Below are 20,445 nucleotides of genomic sequence, written 5' to 3' on the forward strand. Positions count from 1 at the left end.
TGTGACAGATTATAGGAAAGGTAAGGTAGAAATATGCATGAGAGTCCTACCTCAGCAGTCTTGAGTTCTGGAAGAAGTCCTCCTCGTAGTCTTTGATGGAGTCTATGCTCTCATTAGTACTGCCTACAAAACAATCACGGGTTTGAATGACATCCAGCAAAGTCCAGCAAAATGCAAATGAGCAAGATCTCATTTTTTACCTTTGCCGGTTACTACTGCAAAGTAGCCCAAGGCCTTCATTGGGAATAATTTGCCTTCAACAATTTGCTGGATCTACAAATAGAGAAAATGAATAATTTGAAGCAAGTAACAAAATATTTTAATCTTGTATATGTGGAAAACATTCCCATGAATGCCATCACCTGCACATAACAGCATTTAATATTTCCTTCTTAGAGTCAGAAGATAAAAAGGAGCTCCCTCTAGTGGCTAATACAGCAGGTAGCACTTAGTATTGGGAGTTTCGTGTAGTGAAATATCTAAAGGTCTTACTCTGTTCGGACTAGCTAGATTCTTTTCTGCCAGGTCAACCTTGGTAAGAACAAAGATGGTCCTTTTGCCCTGAGGGTCCATCTGACTGACAAGATCAGTGACTATACTACGCTCTGCATCTACCGAGCCATCTGAAAGAGAGAAATAAAACAAGAGACGGTGACTAGAAACAGTGATAGTACACATATTTTAATGAAAGAGTGAAAACTCACCCTGAATGCATAGGATGATGGCATTTGGATTCTGCATGTAGGCTTTACTCATGCTAAAAATGGTTTCCTTTGTGTCAGCAGCCATGCCGGTCGTCACAGTCTGTACACAAATGAAACAGTCAATGACAAAGTCAAGAACCAGTGCAACATGTTCTGCATAGATGTATAAGCTTATATTATGTGCGATGAGTAAAACTGTATGAAAATGCACACAGAACTTACACTGATAACCCCCGGCAAGTCAACAAGCACCATTCTCTGGATTCCTGGGCCCTTTACACTTAAAGAAATGGTCTGAGACAAGAAAGAAAACACATGAATGATGAATATTAAATCATTTAGGCAGATTCAAGTGTAAATGTTTTCACAAAGCACTGAAGGAACAAGGGTCTCACCTCAGGGCTGACTGTCTGACCTTCCTTCACACTCTTCCTCATCCGGAGTTCAATCTCGTGCCTCAGTGCAGCAAGCTAGAAAAGAAAAGAAAAGAAAAGAACCTCATCTCAGTGATCTGACAGTCAAATATAGAGGCTCACAAACTTGTACTACATCATTTTAAAATACTTACATCCTCCTCTTTCCCGAGGTCAAACTCACGAGTGCTGTCTTTGAACATTGCTACATGGTGAGGGCCTTCACTCAATGTCACCTTCAGAATAAAACAAGTCAGGTAATATGAAGCAGCACAGCTGTTTTCAACATTGATAATAGTATGATTTTTTTAGCATCAAATCAGAGGTCAGGAGAAGTTGGGAAGTGAATTAGTTGAATGCACCTTGACAGGAGACCTGGTCATCATTTCTCCAGAGCCTCTGGGGAAGATTCTAGCTTGAGCTATCATTTCCAACACACTAGTCTTTCCTGAACTCTGGTCTCCAACCACTACCACCTAGAGAAGAGAAGGTGTTTTATGAGGCCATATTACAGGGAAATAATCAGATTGCAGTAATATGTTATGTTCAGAGGAGGGAATGTGAGTTTTGCTGTAGAGAATTCTAACTTTTACCTGTAAAATGTAGTTTGTGGTTCGTTAACTTTTGACTTTATATTGTAATCTTTATATTTTAAACCATTTTGCACTCAATGCAGCATACATTCTACAGACATTTTCTGATGGAAAGAATACGCAATTAATCAATTAATTAAAGATTAGTCTACAAATGAATAGATTTTCAAAATAGTTACTAGTCACTAAGTTTTGTGTAAATATTTGACATTCTAAAAGAACAATAAATAAGAATAACACTGACCCTTGGCAGGTGATCTTGAGTATTGTAGTTGGAATCATAATCCGAGAGAATGTCCAGGACTTCAGAGTACAGATCAATCAAAGACTTCTGCACAGGATCAAAAACAGGATAAATGCTTCAACGAAACCCAGCGATTTGGTCTTTGTGTTCACCGATAAAAAAAAGACTGTTGAAATCTGACCTTGACTTTTCTTTGGTGAATCCCCTTGTCATCTTTCTGCAATACGACTTTCCTCAGCTCCTTATTCTCCTTTTCCAGACGCTCCAGCATCCGTTGGTACTTCATCTATACAAACATGAGAGAAATGGAGTATAAAATGATTATGAACAACTTAAAAATTAACAACTCAAAATCATGGCTTAAAATCAATGACATTTAACAGTCAATACCTGAGTTCGAAGAAGTTCTTCCTGAAGCTGATCAATTCTTTCTTTATCAGATGACTGTAAGCACAAGAAACAATGTAGCAGACTATGATCATGTTATTTCTTTTCAGGACAGCTGATCATCTTCCTAATATCCCCCTGTAAGAGTCATTGCACAAACAATCCACATCTCATGCATTCAATTCCAGCGAGTAACCCAGCAGAGGAAAGGCAAGTTAATGCAAAGAGAAGAAATTACACTTCCAAGCATTTAATCATTTATTCTTTACACAAATCACCACACACACAAAAAAACCCGATTTGTGAAGAATGCTTAGATTATAAATCAACGCATCAAAAGTGTTTCTTGAATCATTTATTGGCCCGCACCTGCAATGCAATTGTTGAGCACACACACCTCAAACTACAGGGCAAATCACAGAAAATCAGTGCATGATAGGACACAAAGGAAAGGACACAAAGGAAAACATCAAACATACACAAACACACATCTACGTAAAATACAAGGGTGTGTGATATAAAATGTTTTTTGTTTCCTGCTAAATAACATGTCTTTTGCCTATGTGCAGACAGACTATGTAACTGTTTCTGGTGTGAGGCAGGTTAATTTTGCTGGCCAACAGCTGAAGCAAAGTGCATTGCACTCCATGTGGCAGGACGGCACACCACTCCATGCAGTGAATATAAACTGTACACTTGGGACTGTGTAAATAAATGGGTTTGCATGATCGAGGCAGAATGGATCGAGTTTGGGCTTATCGCAAAAATTATGAAAATATACAAGACTCACTTTATACTACTAGTAAGGATGGATTGCAAACATCATGTTATTTTACTTTCAAAATTACAATTTGTTTAGAATATGGGTCTTTTGAAAGCCACTTGAATGAAACGTTGAAACATTTCACTGTATTGTTTAAAAGGATAATGTTTTCAAAGTCACTCAGTTTGATTGTTAGAAATCAATGTCTATGTCGCAAACCATGGGGTTCAAAAGTCTGGGACCACTCTGAAAATCTGAGATTCAAAAAATAAGTGTATTTAGTCTTGTAAAAAAAAAAAAATTTTTACAATTATAAACCAAGAAACACTATAGCATTACTTGAATAAGAAATATTTTATACATAACATTCTGTTCTATTTCTAGGGCAAATTTGTGACTTTGATCATGTCACATTTGTACAAAAGATCAGATTTCTTTCCATTAAAGATCACAAAATGCTCTTTGGAACATTCTAAAATAGAAAGGGATTTTGCCACACTGTATGGGGTAAGTTGTCACAATAGAAAAATCCATTAAAAAAAACTATTATAGGTTTTTCAGCTAAATCTAAATAATGATAAAACAAGTAACAATTCATGAAACAGTGAAAATATACAAAGTAAGAAAAGGTACAACAATGTCAGATCAGTGTTTTGTCCAAAAAATGTTGCAGTTAAAATATTCATAACATAAAATGCACATTTCAGCTTGCCCTGACATTTCTGAAAAATATCCCTGATACCTGGAAAAAAATCTTCCTCAAAAATCTACCTATTACAAAAGTATGATACTGTAATTTTATTTTTAAAGGACAGAATTCAAAAAAGTTATTCTAATTAAAGGCAGTTTTTAATTTTATGTTTAAATAGAGACATGCTTTGTGACAACTTGCCCAACTAGTCTCAGTATCCCCTATATTTTGTAATGAAAACTTATTTATTAAATAAACAAAAATGCTTCATCTAGTGGCCTAAGACTTTGTACCCCACTATAAGTTATGAGATGGAATAAGATCACAGTGAAATCAGCATCATGTAGCCATACAGATGCTCAGATTAAATTAAAATACAAAAGCGGATTAAGCTAAATTGTCACTTAGGACATGTAATTTCCAACAGGCGCTTGGATGGGTGGAGCTACTTATTTGGCTTGTAACTTAAGTATATTAAAGCTGTAGTTCTCTCACGCCAATCGTGAATACCTCCACCATTCCACTAGCTATATAAATATAAACATCTTAATTATAGTCAGCTAATAAGAATTTGAGAAATAAATATTTCTGAGAGTCAAAAATTCAATATATCCTTTTAAAAGCACAACGTAACTAAAATCGAATGGCGTGAGGCAGTCAAAGACTGGCATGAGAGCCACAGCGTCAGAGGGGTGGTGGGGGAGTGGACCTTCACCTTGCGTTTGGACTGCGAGGGGCTGGGGTTCGGGGCCGGGCTGGGACTGGGTTCAAGCGGCGGAGGCGGAGCATTATTGGCTGCCGCCCGCCGCATCTCCTCCTCATGCTGCTGGATCTGCTGCTGAATGAGAATGAGCTCGCTGAGCAGCCCCTGCTGAGGGACGGCACAGTGACAGAGAGGGGCAGTCAATCAACCTGCTTACCAACCAATAGGAGGACATGGCAGAGCCTTTGGGTAATGGTCCACCTCACTTAATGTACTGCTCTCGATAATACAGTAGTTTTGAACTCGGTTATGGCGAACCTAAAATCTTAGAGCATAAGAAATGACCATAAAGGTCTCTCAGCAAACGGGAGGGGAAGAGCTGAACTGCGAACATCAGAGGAAACTAAAAAGCGAACATTTATTCGCACTAGTAATAATGTTGAGTCACATTCAAGACCTGCACTCACAGTCAGTGTTGTCAAGCTGCTATAATTGCAGTAAGGGCACATCTAAGTTTTAATAGATGAACTAATATCATATAAAACTAGTGCTACATGGCAAAGCAAGCATTTGAGGAATAAGTGATTGAGTAGCAGAACAGTGCAAAGCCTGAAGCTGGAGAGAGCAAATATTTACTACACATCTTTCAAACACCGTTGCTTCCAAATATATGTATTAGGCTAATTCAATTGTATCATTTCGTCTTACACACACTCATACTTCCATTCAAAATTTGGGGTAGGTACGATTTTTTTATGTTTTTGCTCACCAAGGCTGCATTTATTTGATCAAAAATATAATAAAACGGTAATACTGTGAAATATTATTACAATTCCAAATAACTGTTTCAGCAGCCATTACTTTAGTCTTAAGTGTTACATGGTCCTTCAGAAATTATTCTAATATGCTGATTTGGTGCTAAAGTTGAAAACAGTTGTGTGTGTGGTTAACTATTTTTGTGGAAGCCATGAAGCATTTTTTTCTTTGAATGAATAGAAATTTGAAAAGAACTGGATTTAACTGAAATGAAAAACTTTTGTAAAATTATAAATGTAGTCACTTTTTATCAATTTAATGCATCCTTGATGAATAAAAGTATAAACTTATAAAGTATTCAAAATAAATGTACTCACCCCAAACTAAATGAAAGTGTAAATATGCTTAGACTTCCAATATAACTGCAACAACCTTGTCCGTTAAGACATTTTATGGGATATATGCTCTTTTAGGAATGCTAATATGAACATTTTCAGTTTTAATCTAAGATAAACTAAAAAGTGCATAGTTTTCCACTGTAGACAAAGAGTGATTTATGAGTGATGAAACAAAGAAAATGAAAAACAGAACACTGACATTTAACATTAGCATATCAAGTAGTAAATCCTTTGCTCTCAGAGAAGCAAGTTTTCTCAGAGAGCACAAAATGACCATGGTAGACAAACATGGAATTAAGGAGAGGGAAGCTTTTAGACGGACAATAAGCTTAGAAAGACAGAAATTAATCATCAATCTCCTGGAATAAGGGTTTAAATACAGTTGCAGGACAAATTATGTGTGAACCCTTTGGATTTAGGTTATACAACTGGATCTGACCTTTAAAACACCTTGGAAAAAGAAGATTTTAGAACATCTAAAATTAAGTCAATGTTTCAGCATGTCAAACATTAAAAAGAGACATCTGTACACTGAGAGAGACAATTCATTCAAATAATGTGAAGGTGTCACATTAAAAGAGGAAAAATATCAAGAGCAAAATGCAGACTGCTCACAAACAACAATTTTAATTAGTTGAGTAATGGGGCATCTTAAAGGGATACTCCACTTTTTTTGGAAATAGGCTCATTTTACAACTCCCCCAGAGTTAAACAGTTGAGTTTTACCGTTTTCGAATCCATTCAGCCGAACTCCGGGTCTGGCGGTACCACTTTTAGCATAGCTTAGCATAGATCATTGAATCGGACAAGACCATTAGCATCTCTCTCAAAAAAATTACCAAAGAGTTTCGATAATTTTCCTATTTAACACTTGACTCTTCTGTAGTTACATCGTGTACTAAGACCGACGGAAAATGAAAAGTTGCGATTTTCTAGGCTGATATGGCTAGGAACTATACTCTCATTCCTGCGTAATAATCAAGAAACTTTGCTGCCGTACCATGAGTCCAGCAGGCGTAATGATATGATGCACCGCCTGAAAATAGTCCCCAGCTCTGTAACTTCCAACGTGACCGGGACTAAGTTTGTCTAACCTATTAGACCTATTTTCAGGCGCTGCGTCATATCATTACGCCTGCTGCACTCATGGTACGGCAGCAAAGTTTCTTGATTATTACGCAGGAATGAGAGTATAGTTCCTAGCCATATCAGCCTGGAAAATCGCAACTTTTCACTTTCTGTCGGTCTTAGTACACAATGTAACTACAGAAGAGTCAAGTTTTAAATAGGAAAAATATCGAAACTCTTTGGTCATTTTTTGAGAGAGATGCTAATGGTCTTGTCCGATTCAATGATCTATGCTAAGCTATGCTAAAAGTGGTACCGCCAGACCCGGAAATCGGCTGAATGGATTCGAAAACGGTAAAACTCAACTGTTTAACTCTGGGGGAGTTGTAAAATGAGCCTATTTCCAAAAAAAGTGGAGTATCCCTTTAACACTTTCCACTTTGTTGTATGAATATCTGAACATGCAATATATCAAAAGAAAGAACAGACCCTCTGCTTTTGAATAAAAACAATCATGTACAATGTGAGTAAGTGTCATAAAAAAAGCAAAATTGAGCAAAAAGCTGAGAAAAAACACGTTTTGTCAAAGACTACATCTGGATCAGATTCAGTACGGTGATCAAAACATAGATGGAGTAGACGGAGTACATCAACACCCCCAAAGCTTCACAGTCAAATAGCACTTTCTGGGTCAACATTTCATTCTGTAACATCGCATTATTTTTCATATGCATCTGCAAACATATGAGATCGCTCATTTCTGCTTCTTTGCCTGTGTTTTGATCCGGAGAGACAGTACTAGCCTAGTTCAGGAGATGCGTAACAGCGCCCCCTACCTTACAACAGTGACAACACGGAAAGCAGTAAAATGGCAGGGAAGCGTTTTCTCATAAAAGACGAGATAACTCGGCAATGTCGGGGAAAGAGTTGATAAAAGATAAACTTAACTTCAGCATTAGCAAGTTGCCTGCCACAAGCTACTGAAACAGTGTCTATATTTACCAGGACTATAAAACATCAGGATAGCCATCAACCAATGGTGGTTGCCCCTTATAGTGAATAGTCAAAACAATAGCAAAGCAACTGGCAACTCAGTTAAAGTTGGAAAAAAGCCCAAGCAACACAGCTTGGCAGAGAAATGCAAATAAAAAACTTAAGCTGCTTTAATTATTATAATGGCTAAAATACTAAATGATGAAAAGAGCCATCGTAATATTATGGTCAAGCTTTAGCATTCAGAAAAGCCATTTGAAACATAATTTATGCAGTGAAAAGAGAGACATTTACCTTCTTGAACTGTTTATCACTGCTGTCAGACATGGATGCAGATGTTGGTGGGATATCTGGTGCTCTCAGGGATGAATCACCTGTGGTTTCTAGAAAAAATAAATATAACACACAAATACAAATTATTGTTCCCCTTTTTTCACATTTAGAAAAAATAACTGTCATGTGACAACAAAAATTAACATGCGAAAGCATATATTTGCTTGTAGTTTAAAGCAATTACATCAAGTCACCATATCCCAAAAGAGACTCAAAGGTTTGAAAAGTAAATGGTGCAAAAATGCTTGAGAAACAGTTCATAAATTATCAAGACACACTTTAAGACTACATAACAGAGCATATTATTTTAAGATTGTAGTGAGTGTAGTAATGAGAATATATACTGGATGAGAAAATATGTGCAATATGCTATGAAAACACGAACAGGAATATGAACATATAAAAATGCAGTTCTAAACAATCGTTCCCTCCCTAAGATAACAAGAATTCAGATTAGATATTCAGTCAGTGTACTTTTCAAAACTCTTGAGCTGTAAGAACTTCACACATATAGAATAAATTAGTAATATCGATGGAAAGAGAGAGAAAGTGACAAACACAGGGAAGGGCTCACAAAATCATTAGAGAGGAGAAGGTGAAGTCAAGGGACCAAGTGGCAAGACAATTAAAATCGGAGAAATTCACATTCACAGATACTGTTAGTGTCATTAACTGCATCTCTACTGTAACTGTAAATGCATCTGAAACTGACTGTGAGTGACCTATGTTAACATGAACGCTGTAGCATCCAGTTAAAAGATTTCAGCTAAGGGTATATTATAAAAAGTCAAACAAACTAAATAACACTCGAGTCTTTGTGATCCAGTTTAGACTAAATACACACTAGCGTTAAAAAGTTTGGGGTCAGTAAGTTGTTTTTCTTTTATGAAAGAACTCAATACGCTGGTTCAGCAAAGATGCATTAAATTGAGGAAAAGTGACAGTATAGTCATTTAAATTGTTACAAAAAAATTCTATTTGAAATAAATGCTGTTTCTTTGAATTTTCTGTTCATGTGACACTGAAGACTGGAGTAATCGCTGCAGAAAATTCAGCTTTGCATCACAGGAATAAATTCAATTTTAAAATATATTGAAATAGAAAACAATTATTTCGAAACCATTAGAAAAAATATAGCCAACCCCAGACTTTTGAAAGACAACGCAACACTGTAACGCAACTGCAACAGGAAGCTTACTTTATCTTTTAAGCTTAATAATATTAAGCTTCTGTCACATAAAGAAGCTGTAGCTCTGTACAGACAATAAAGCGATTTCTGACTAACAACATTATTATAATATTTTAAAGATTATTCCCTGTTTTGCTGGTCCATCCTTAGAGGCGCACACCCCACCATCAACTTAAATCCATTTTACATCAGTGCAGCAGATCAGGAGGAATCGAGGCACGCTAAGTGAGGCATTTACACACCTAATAACAGACGCAGACCAGAAGCTCCATTGACTTCACTACCCAAACCTGTGAAGAACGTGGAGGGAGGGAGAGGAGAAGGGAGGAACAAGAGGAACAAATGAAATGAAAATAAAATAAAGGCTGTAGAAAAAGCATGGAGCGCTCATTTCATTACACATTGGATTGGGATTCTAGCGGACAAGCAGTGTCAGCAGCACTGTGCACATGTTAAGCAAATAAATAACCCAGACTTACGTGAAAAATCTTAAAATGCCTCAATGTCATATTACCATTAGGAAGAAACTGATTACGCATGCATGAAAATGATTATAAGCAATGCAGTGTCTAAGAATATACTGATCCATTTAGTTGGCAAAAATCACAGAGACAAACCACATGGACCACATGGTTAGATTTAGCACCTTGAAGCTTTAAAGATTTTAACATTCAAACGCATTCACATAAACGGTCTGACATTCATAAAAAATGCAGTAAACTACGACGGCAAAGCTGACCATTTCTTATGTGTCACATGATACTTCAGAAATCATGCTAATATGCTGATTTGGTGCTCAAGAAAGATTTCTTGAGATTATCAATCTTGAAAACGGTTGAAAACAGCACATCTGTTTCACTGTCACTTTTGATCAATTTATTGCATCCTTGCTGAATAAATGTATTAATTTCTTTTTTTTTTATTCTATGTCGTTTCTCTTTATTCAGTTTGTATCCATCATGAGGTGTGTGTGAAAGAAATTGCTTACCGCTGGAGAGGAGGCTCTTCAGGAAAGTGAAGTTCTCTCCGATCTTTTCCATATCAGGTAGTAGTTTGGCTATCTCTTCTAGTTCAGGCAAAGCTCTGGCGAGCTTGTCTTTATTCGGGAGCAAAGAAATTACATCATTAGCATTAGCAACCCAACCAAATGTATCCAGTGCACTTACACACACAATTTTCTTTTTTAAATATATATATATATATATATATATCAGAATAAAATAATATATCGGCCACCATATCGGTTTAGGCCGATATATGGCTGACCAGCCTTAGCACACACAGCTCAAACAGCAATGCTATTATTTTAAAAAGTAATATTAATTTTAGATGGAGTGTAAAATCTTACACTTGTTCTAACTAGGCTACTGTATGTTTGATTTATGTTGAAGTGCTTGGGACATGGCTTTTAATGGTAAGCCTTTTGTTATGGTAATCAGGCTCTCAAAAAATAATATGGATTTAGATTTATCTGCCAAAATATCGGTTATTGGCTTTCAGATATAAAGAATTATTGGTTATCATATCAGACAAAATTTCATGTCGATGAATCCCTAGAATAAGCATTTTTTTTTTATCAAAATATGTCTCTGAATTACTTACCTAAATCAATATTTTCACTCAGCTCCCAAATGAAGTCTGGCACAATCCATGTGTATTGGCTCATATCAGGAAGCATATCCTTCCATTCATCATAAGTCTGTAAAAACAGAACAGACAGTATTTATTTATTGACTAGTAGTGGACTAATAAACACTTAGCCTGATTCCAACAGCCAATTGGTATTTTTGTTGATAACTGATATGATGGCTGATTCTATAAATCTATAAGTCACATGTTTAATCTGTTAAAATAACATGATGACACTGAAAACCAAATATCTGCATCTTGTTTGAAATAGGACAAGCAGCACATCCAGTGTTCATTCAAACTCAGATTTAAATTCAGACTCTGCATGTGCAAGTAAAAGGACTTTGAGGTCATTCATTTCAATTGGCTCAACACAACCAAATAGTTAAGTGTACCTTTTTCGCTGTATATCCACCTCCAACTGCTGAACCCAGCACGATGTATCTCAGTTTCAGCAATCTGGCAGCAAGTCGGGCGACCCAGAATGTCCGGTGCTGTTGATAGCCGTGTCCTCCTGACCGGGATTTGGGAGGACGCATGGGGAGCCTGGAGAGAGACGTGTAATGGCGGGCCGCTGAGCAGTGAGGTGGTCTTTGTGGATTGTTGTTAGCAGAGAAGCGGTGATGAATGGCACGAGAGAATGGGTGCAGTTTCTGCAATGGAACTCTGAACTTTACCCCCATTCTGGAGGGAAGCAGATTCTTGCAGGCAATGCTGTGGAGAGAGAGACACTGTGATCATTCTGACACATTTATACTCTTCTGAGTCTCTTATTTTCCAGATTATAACAATTAGGGATGTACGATGTATCAGCCACCATATCAGTATCGGCTGATATATGTTCATTTTTAATGTTATCGGCTCAATAAAAAAGATATAAAGTCGATAAATAATGGACTATTTCCTTTAGCTGAGATAATTCAGATGCGCACTGTTCGCCATAATGGTTGTAAATTGCTTGAAATATGATTGGAATCACTTTGAAAAGGAAAATACAGTTAAGTGCAACATGTGCAGCGCAATTCTGTCATATAGGCTACATAAAATTATAATGAGAACATTATAATTATGTGGTTGTGACATGGCGTTTAATGGTGAGACTTTTGATTTTGTAATCAGGCTCTCAAAAATGATTTAAAAAATTGGATTTAGATTTATCGGCCAATATATCGGTTATCGACTTTTTTCAAAATATAAAGAATTATCGTATCGGGCAAAATTTTAATATCGGTGCATCCCTAATAACAATATATGTAAGAATATTTGAAGAATATATTGTTCAAATGCAGGTTGGCTCGATGGCCCAGAGCAAGTATCAAAGTAATGGGCCAGCTGATAGAACTGACGCAACGCCAATGTTTACTATCAAAAGTGTGTCAATTTATAGTTGTTATGGAGTAAAATTCGGGTTTAAGTAGCAATAAACATTTAATGAAAAATACACATCTCTATTTTCTTACTGTAAAAACATTTAAATAGCGAAATACTGCATGCAAAACCACAGCATAGTATAGTATATGATATAAAGCGCCAAATTTGACAGCTGTAACACATTTTAGGTCTTGCAAAGCTAAAAAAGTCTGTTTTGAAACTATGAGAATGACTTGGAAGCTAGAGTTACAATGGGTTGAAAATGATAAACAAAACAAATGGTTCACGCGATGTGCTATCGTTTTCGATTAAGGGACAATTTATAGCTGTAATTGACTAACTTTAGGCGTTTTTGTTAATAAAACTAAGTTGTTAATAACTAACTAATGAAAAATATCAATCTATTTTAATCTAGCCTAAATGTTGGCAGCTTTCTGTCAGACACACGCAGCATGCAAAACAACATCACTGTATAAGATATGAAGTCCCAAATTTGACAGCTGTGTTAATAGACCGACAAATGCCTGAAAACGTTACCTTTTAAGTGACTAAAATATATTTTTAAGCAAGAACGCAAAACAAAAATTCAGAGAAGATCTTGGTGGTTCCTGTAACAGCTGTCCAAAGGCTTAACTTAGTGCTTTAAAATTGGAGTAAATATGTCAAATTAGAATAAAATTAGTACTGTTATATTTATGATATCAACGTAGAAATTTTGTTAATAATTGATGTAATTTATCTAAAAACGTGAAAAGTGAGTCAGTGGTCGGGTGGTGTCCATTTAGTCCAGTAGTGTAACGTTAGCCTGTCAGTGTCATTTAGGAAACGATACCAAGCAACATTTGTCATTAAGGGCGAATCTTTACAGTCAACCGTCCTTTAAAATGATAAATGAGTGTATTTATATCACATATGGGATTAGGCATTTTTATTTATAAATCCAATCACCCGGTTTCCAGTATGTAAAATGCGTTGAATTATGTAGCTGCAAAAGAACTAACGTTACTCTACTTACCAGGTAACTACACTTCCGGCTCGTAACATCCTGCTATTGGCAATAAAGGAATATATAGGGGTCTATCAGATCTCTTTCCGATATAAAATTCAATTCATCTTTCCAAATGTGGCACTCAGGTTAGCTACGTGGCTAACAAGGGCATAGCAAGCAGGCGATCACCAGTGTCAACTGCTGCTGGAGGAGTGGAAAGTAGTTCCTGGTCCACAGCGTGACGCCATGCTTTCAAAACAAAAGTCAGCAAAAATAAAAGTCACTGTCTGGGTCACATGTAATGGAAGATTTTCTTATTTATTTGTAATCTGAAATGACATGATGTAAAGATGTGACTTTTTATGAGCAGTATAACTGGAGAAGAAATCATTTTAAGGACCTTTAAGGACCATTTTAAGGTAAAACAACACCTCAAATCAAAGATTTCTTAAGTACATTATATTCTCAGAAAATTAAGTGGCTGTAAGTAGAAAGCAGTCAGATTTTTGACTAAAATAAGATTTCATCACAGTGTATAAACATGACATTTCCTAAATGTGTGCAGTCCGTACAATGGAGTTCCTTAATTTTTTATTTATTTATTAATATCTTTGCTCATTATGAGAGTGTAATGAAACATATAAAGTGGGACATTGTAAGAGTCCAATTTGTAGGCAATACCTCTGGGCCAGTTGTTCAAAAAGTTTAATCTGGATCAGAATGATCTGGATTTGGAAATCCCATGTTTTGCTATCCAGGATCAGGTAATCCATCTTACTTTTGTGCCGGTTTTTTCAAAGCAAAATTGGATTGGATCACCCTGATCTGGATGTAAACTTTTTCCGATTACCAAATCTGGATTACTGGTGCTCTACGGAACCCCCAAAGGGACATGGTCATGTAAAAAATATGAGATAGCCTAGGAAAAAAAAAAATATTTCAATGCTTTTGCGTTCTCTCAGAAAAGTTTTGTATAGCATTCACCAAAAAAACGTTGTGTTCGCTTGCAAAGATCTTTTGACTGCTTCATCTCTTATGATTGTGCCAATGTAGTTTAGAAATAGTGATAAAACACTTTGAATTAAATATAATATTTTTGTTTTATTTTTACAGCTGTTTGGGGATTATTTAATGGCGCCAAAATCTCTTTTTTACTTTACAGTAGGCTACCGAAAGGCTTAATATGTAGCCAAATGTCTACTTCTAATGTATTACTTTAACAGTTAAGCTAATCAAAAGCAAAATAAAAATATGAGTGTGTGTGTGTATATTACAATGATATACAAATGTTGTATTTTTGACCAATTTTAAAGTTTTACTACATTTTCTTCCTAGAATCCACCTTGAAATCCTACCCCCTGTTGGGATCAGGATAATCCAGTTTTTTTGGATCAAAGTTATCCAAATCCTACTGACAAGTTTTGAACAACACAAACTGAAGGTTTGATCCAGATTAAAACTAGGATTGGATTCCGTGATCTAATCTGATTTCAGATTCCTTCTTTCCCTTTTGAACAACCCATTTTCAAGATTTGATCCAATCCGATAACCAAAATCCGATCAGTTTACCTTTGAACAACTGGCCCTCTGAGATTAATTTTAGGTTCTACTTGTGATTGCAATACAAATAAATTCCACTAGAGGGCAAGTGACACAAACAGTGCATAGCATAGATGCTATATAAACGACTAGCTTTAACCTTTAAATCTTTAACTTAACAATTACCGAAATGACTGTAGAACTATAGCTGTCATCCTCACAGATCAGGTTATTAAGCTTAAGAAAAAAACAAAAACATTAATTTCTATTATGAATGTCCCCTGTTAGACTATCCCCCTGAACAAAGACTGTCTGTTCTGAATGTGTAATCTTCCTCTTTGAGTGTCTTCATTTGGCACAGTCAAATTTTATTATTCTGTCAGTGCTCTTTGTTCTAGCTTCTGGACTGTGAATAGTGTAGGCTATAGACAAGTTGTTCGGGCTGAACATGTGCTTATGACGTGTGACCTCTTGGGATGAATGCTAGAACGCCAACAGTGTGAAGTATTTCTCTTTAGACAATGTCTGAAAGAGAACTTCTCCAGATTAGTGTGTCTTGCTTTTGTGCTACAATAGGGTAAACAAATATGAGACAACTTGTGAAAGTGCTTTCGTTTTTGCTTTGTTTTGTGTTATATATATATATATATATATATATATATATATATATATATATATATATATATATATATATATATATGCAAAAGCCTCTAAGTGCCATCTGAAATTTTCTTCTAGAATGATCATTTTTATCAAGCCTGTATATTAAGTTAAATTACTGAACTTAAATATACGAGCTTGATAACAATTATATATATATATATATATGGCCTAAAATTAACACGAAGTGCCAAATGCAAGTAAAAATAGGCATAGCCAATTTAAATATTAAAGCGCAATAAGACGCAAAAGGGAACTCAATTACCCGCTTACTGTGTGGGAAGTTTTCGAGACTGGGGTAGCTACAGGTCGGAGTAATGAGCGTGCCGAAAGGTGCAACAACAGAAACTAGCCCCTAACCCTACACCCCTCATCCTGACAGACAGATTTTGCGACCAAATAAAGATCTTTCGCCACGCCCCAATCTTTCGCCACGCCCATTACTCCAAACTGCAGAGACCTATGGGAATGTTCCATCACTGAATAAAAAGGTTCCACCACTTTTTTCCGCGATTGCGAGTTTAAATCTCGCAATTCTGGCTTTTTTTCTCAGAATTGCTTGATATAACTCGCAATTGAGACAGGCAGGGCCGGATCTACCATACGGGCAATCTGGGCACGTGCCCAGGGGCCCTTGCGCAGAGAGGGGCCCTCCGTGATCTGAGGGGTTTTTTTTTTTTGTGCGCTACATAAAAATAGTATACACAAGGCTTGGCCTCGATCTTGATAATTATCCAATCAGAAAAAAAAATGTACATTACATTATATGATCCCACTCTTATTCATGCAAATGCTTTAAAAAAATGAATGTGCGACAAGTGTGACTGTGACACACACACACACACAAACACACACACACACACACAGAGAAAGACGCGACAGACAGCACGCCAGAATACAGTTCTCTTTCGTGCTTGAACTTACAATAACACACACAATTATGCCAAAATGTCAGTTTTTTGTCGAGTATCCTCATAACGTAAGAGCAGTCTTATGATGAACGTGAAGAGGTGTGAGAGAACGAGGCACATGTGAGATCAGCGTCTCTGTCAGCAGCGGCTGGTCTTAAAGAGACAGCAGCCAATAAAGCTTTCTGTCAGTAAAGTTAATCAAAGAACAAAAAGAACTGAGAAAATTACTCACTGCTCTTGACTAAAGAACATTTTTAGCTTTAATAAGGATTAGTCTATATTTAATTGATAATGTATGCAGTGCAGACTGTTTGATAACTGGGCACTGGTAAATATGACATTTATTTTTTACTATTATATTATTGAGTCAAATAACAAGTTTGCAAAGATGTCAATATTTAATTTTGTAAAAAATATTATTTTAATTTGAAAACAGTGCATTTAGTTGTTGTTGCTAGTTTGAGTCGAGAAATACACATTTCAGCATTATCACTAATCTGTGTGTGCATTATACTTGAGAACCAAGCAAGCTGACTCATGAAACCATTTATTTATTATATCGCAATCGCAATATTGAGCTCAATAATCGCAATATGACATTTTCCACAAATCCTACACCTGCTGGGCCTTAGTATTTGTGTGTGTGTGTGTGTGTGTGTGTGTGTGTGTGTGTGTGTGTGTGTGTGTGTGTGTGTGTGTGTGTGTGTGTGTGTGTGTGTGTGTGTGTGTGTGTGTGTGTGTGTGTGTGTGTGTGTGTGTGTGTGTGTGTGTGTCTTTTTGAGAGTGTGGTTGTCAGGTAGGGGAGGGGGGCCCATGAGCTTCAGTGCCCACGGGCCCCTGGGGGTACTAATCCGGCTCTGGAGACAGGCCTACTTTCTTCAAAAAAAAAAAAGTCTTTATTGGCATTAATGGTTTCATGAAGAACCTGTAATACCATGAAACCTTTCCATTCCACAAAAGTTTCTTTATAGTGGTTTTAAAATGTTCTTTACAATAAGAAAAACATGGTTCTTTTGAGTGCGTTTCACTAAAAGTTTCTTTGGGGAACCAAAAATGGTTCTTCCATGGCATCACTGCAAAAAAAAACTCTTTTGGAACCTTTATTTTTAAAAGTCGTATTTACTTTGTTAGTGCACATTATTAGTATTGTGGTCAACAGTTAAACCATGCAAGTTAATCCACACAGAAAAAAAAAAACATTTTAGTCATGAAAAATTTGAGCCATGGAATTCATATTTTTGCAAGTGTAGATTACTTTTCAGAATTGCGAGCTTATATTTTTTCAAGTTTATATTTTTTTCTCAGAATTGCAAGTTTATAACTCAAAAATAGTTTTTTCCCCCTCAGAATGGGACTTTATAACTCGCAATCGCAAGTTTATATCTCACAATTCTGAGAAAAGAAGTCAGAATTGCTAGTTTATATCTCACAATTATGACTTTATTTCTCACCATTTATATACCGCAGTTATCCCGCAATTCGGACTTTATAAATTGCAATTGCGATATATAGCCTACAAACTTGCAATTGCGAGTTATAAAGTTGTAAATTCACAATTTTGAGATAAAAAGTTGCAGTTATATGTCAAACTGTTTTATTCTGCTATGGAAACAAGCTTCCATACATACCCACACTTGGACATTTCTGTGCGCAAAAATCCGAAGTGTGCACCCAGACAGTACACAACAACCTCTTCATGCATTTGAATGGACAAAATGCTCGTCTCGGCGGGTATCCTTGTAAACATAGTTGGTTATGTCTTAACTGAACATAAACAGATGACAAAGAAAACGCATTTGTATTAGTATATTAGATCCGTGCCGGTCTTAAAGTGACAGCAGCCTAATATTCATGCCGCTGTCTGTGTCATTTATGTTAATACAACAACAAAAGACAAAGATAAAAGCACTCCCATGCTCTTGTCTGAATAACATTTGTAACTTTGAGAATTAATCTATATTTAATTTATACAGTGAAGACCATTCAGTGTTATTTTACATTTGATTACTTTATTGAATTTCTGTCTCTGAAAACTAGGCTACTGTTAGACCTGAAAAACACAGTTTATTTCATTTGCATCTTTGTTCCATTTGTTTGTGCTATGCTTGTAATTAGATTTTTTGTTCTTATTTTATTACTGACATTTTACTTGTCTTTAATGTTTAAAGACGGGTTTCAGCAGTTTAAAAGGCTGCTATACTGTATCTAGGCTTTTTGGTTGACACATGATGTAAAGTGTCAATTGAATGCACACTGCCATAGCAAGTTTAGATCAATCATAGCTCTTAGCTAAAACACGAGACAAGATCAATTTGTATTTGTGCTATAACACAGTTATGAGACAGGAACAAAGCTGTAGTCTCCCTGTATAGCCATAAGTTCAGCCTGGGTCTTTTCACTCATCATTCAGTCAGTGAATTTATGTTAAGGCCATTCAAAACTCAGAATATGATTAACACACTGAAAATATATGTTGATTCTATAGATGCCTTAAGGATAGGTTATCCTCAAAAGATACTCTCACTTTCCCCTCAGTGTTGTAAACTGCGTCATGAGATCTTCTGAGGCCTACTTTCTGGTCAAGTACACACTGCAGCTAAATGTGATTAATCATGTTCTGTTCAGACAGAGTTTAAATTACTGGTTTGAACTAATATTTTAAATTGCAATTTCAGGACGACTCCTGTATTCTGTACAAACAGTGTTCAAAATATTTTTTTGTTAACTGCCACATTTAAAGGTTGTCGTCATCAAGACCTTGGTGTGTGTATGTGACCTCCTCTTGAGATAATTATACTCCACGATTGGCTCCAATTTTACAAGGACTCTAAGTTTTCAGAGGTCTGTTTAGAAATCAAGAACAAATATTGTCATTCCCTGCTGTTTTTAGATGGGATAATATAGAACTTGGGGACTATTTTAGTGTAAGGAAACACCTGAAATAGAACCACAAACAAAGCAACCTTTATATGGTTAAATAAATCAGTTGTCGCTTGCACAGAAGTTTGCACTGAATCTGAGAGGGAAAGTACTGATTTATTTTTATAGTCCGTGTTTATTCTCGTTCAACTGCTCCTTCTGTCAGGAAGTAGTTGGATTTGGTCACACTCAACCCCCTGAATGACCTCTTCTACTTGTTATCCATAACAACATGATTCATCAACTTTAAACTCCTTAGTGTTATAATCTAAATGTGAAAACCTAGATGGGATAGGAGGATAATAAGAGTAAGATCATTGAATAGCAAAAGAGATGGTCATTTAGATTTCTGTGATTAGAAGTACCTTGTGTTAGTGTAAGGACATAAATCGGGTTTGGGTTTTAGTCCAAAACCATTTAAGTTGAGGACAGGTCTTTCTGTCAGTGCTTAACACAATCCCAATGCTTGTAATATCTGAAATATCACATATTGCATTTTTTAGAGCATTACCTTTCGCTTGGATAAAGAGCTATTTTTTTCACACATTTGTGTAGTACTTTTGTTTTAAAACAAATCTGAAGAGAGAATTAATATTTATATAAGTTTTTGGCTGATCTTAAATTATAAGATTATCTTCATTCAAAAATAAATTCTTTCATTCATTCATTAAGAATTTTTATACTGTACGTCACATTATAACTGCCCTGAAAACTTTTTATCATGCCTTTTTATAAACTGGCAGTGCATTAAAGTGACAATAAAGGCTTCTACATTGTTAAAAATAAATTATCATAACATGGTTGAATTACATTTAGAATATTAATATAAAAAATTGCAATAATATTTCACAATATTACTGTTGTTTTACTGTATTTTGATCAAATAAATGCAGCTTTGAGGATAAGAGACTTCCTTCAAAAACTGTTATATATAACAGTCTTAAATTGAAACAATACATAATATCATAAAATATCACAAAAACATAATATTTTTATTCAGCCTTATTTCCAATCAAGCTGTTAAATTATTCAAAAAGCATGAATTTATGAATTTATTAAGCATCGTTTTATGTGTATTTAAATATATAAACATTACATGAAATGCTAGAAATGAAATTTACCTTTGCATGGCAAAACAGTTTCTACATCAAAATGCTATTAAGCACAGCACATTATTTGAAATGTGGTAGAAA

The 20,445-nt window shown here is 35.8% G+C and overlaps 1 protein-coding gene across 7 annotated transcripts in view; it reads right to left on the reverse strand.

The window, feature by feature from the left end:
• Positions 1 to 13,451, reverse strand: part of opa1 (OPA1 mitochondrial dynamin like GTPase) — a 36,553-nt gene extending 23,102 nt beyond the window's left edge. For 2 of the 7 annotated variants that reach the window (XR_014629414.1, XM_084426147.1), the window contains exons 1-18: positions 13,251 to 13,439; positions 11,260 to 11,578; positions 10,838 to 10,934; positions 10,224 to 10,331; positions 9,478 to 9,525; positions 8,008 to 8,096; positions 4,511 to 4,666; positions 2,345 to 2,398; positions 2,136 to 2,240; positions 1,955 to 2,041; positions 1,480 to 1,593; positions 1,273 to 1,353; positions 1,100 to 1,174; positions 927 to 998; positions 705 to 804; positions 493 to 623; positions 201 to 273; positions 51 to 123 (exon numbers count right to left, since the gene is read on the reverse strand). Coding sequence is in view for 4 of the 7 variants with exons in the window: in XM_084426147.1 (XP_084282273.1) it covers positions 51 to 123; positions 201 to 273; positions 493 to 623; positions 705 to 804; positions 927 to 998; positions 1,100 to 1,174; positions 1,273 to 1,353; positions 1,480 to 1,593; positions 1,955 to 2,041; positions 2,136 to 2,240; positions 2,345 to 2,398; positions 4,511 to 4,666; positions 8,008 to 8,096; positions 9,478 to 9,525; positions 10,224 to 10,331; positions 10,838 to 10,934; positions 11,260 to 11,578; positions 13,251 to 13,279 (1,811 nt within the window). In the remaining 3 variants the exon portion in view is untranslated. Of the gene's footprint in view, positions 1 to 50; positions 124 to 200; positions 274 to 492; positions 624 to 704; positions 805 to 926; positions 999 to 1,099; positions 1,175 to 1,272; positions 1,354 to 1,479; positions 1,594 to 1,954; positions 2,042 to 2,135; positions 2,241 to 2,344; positions 2,399 to 4,510; positions 4,667 to 8,007; positions 8,097 to 9,477; positions 9,526 to 10,223; positions 10,332 to 10,837; positions 10,935 to 11,259; positions 11,579 to 13,250 lie in introns of all 7 variants that reach the window. The other 5 variants (XR_014629412.1, XM_084426150.1, XR_014629413.1 and 2 more) reach the window with 4 other exon arrangements.
• Between the last annotated feature and the right edge of the window lie 6,994 nt (positions 13,452 to 20,445).

This window comes from Rutilus rutilus (genome assembly GCF_951802725.1).
Source record: "Rutilus rutilus genome assembly, chromosome: 12".
In the NCBI taxonomy this organism is placed as follows: Eukaryota; Metazoa; Chordata; class Actinopteri; order Cypriniformes; family Leuciscidae; genus Rutilus; species Rutilus rutilus.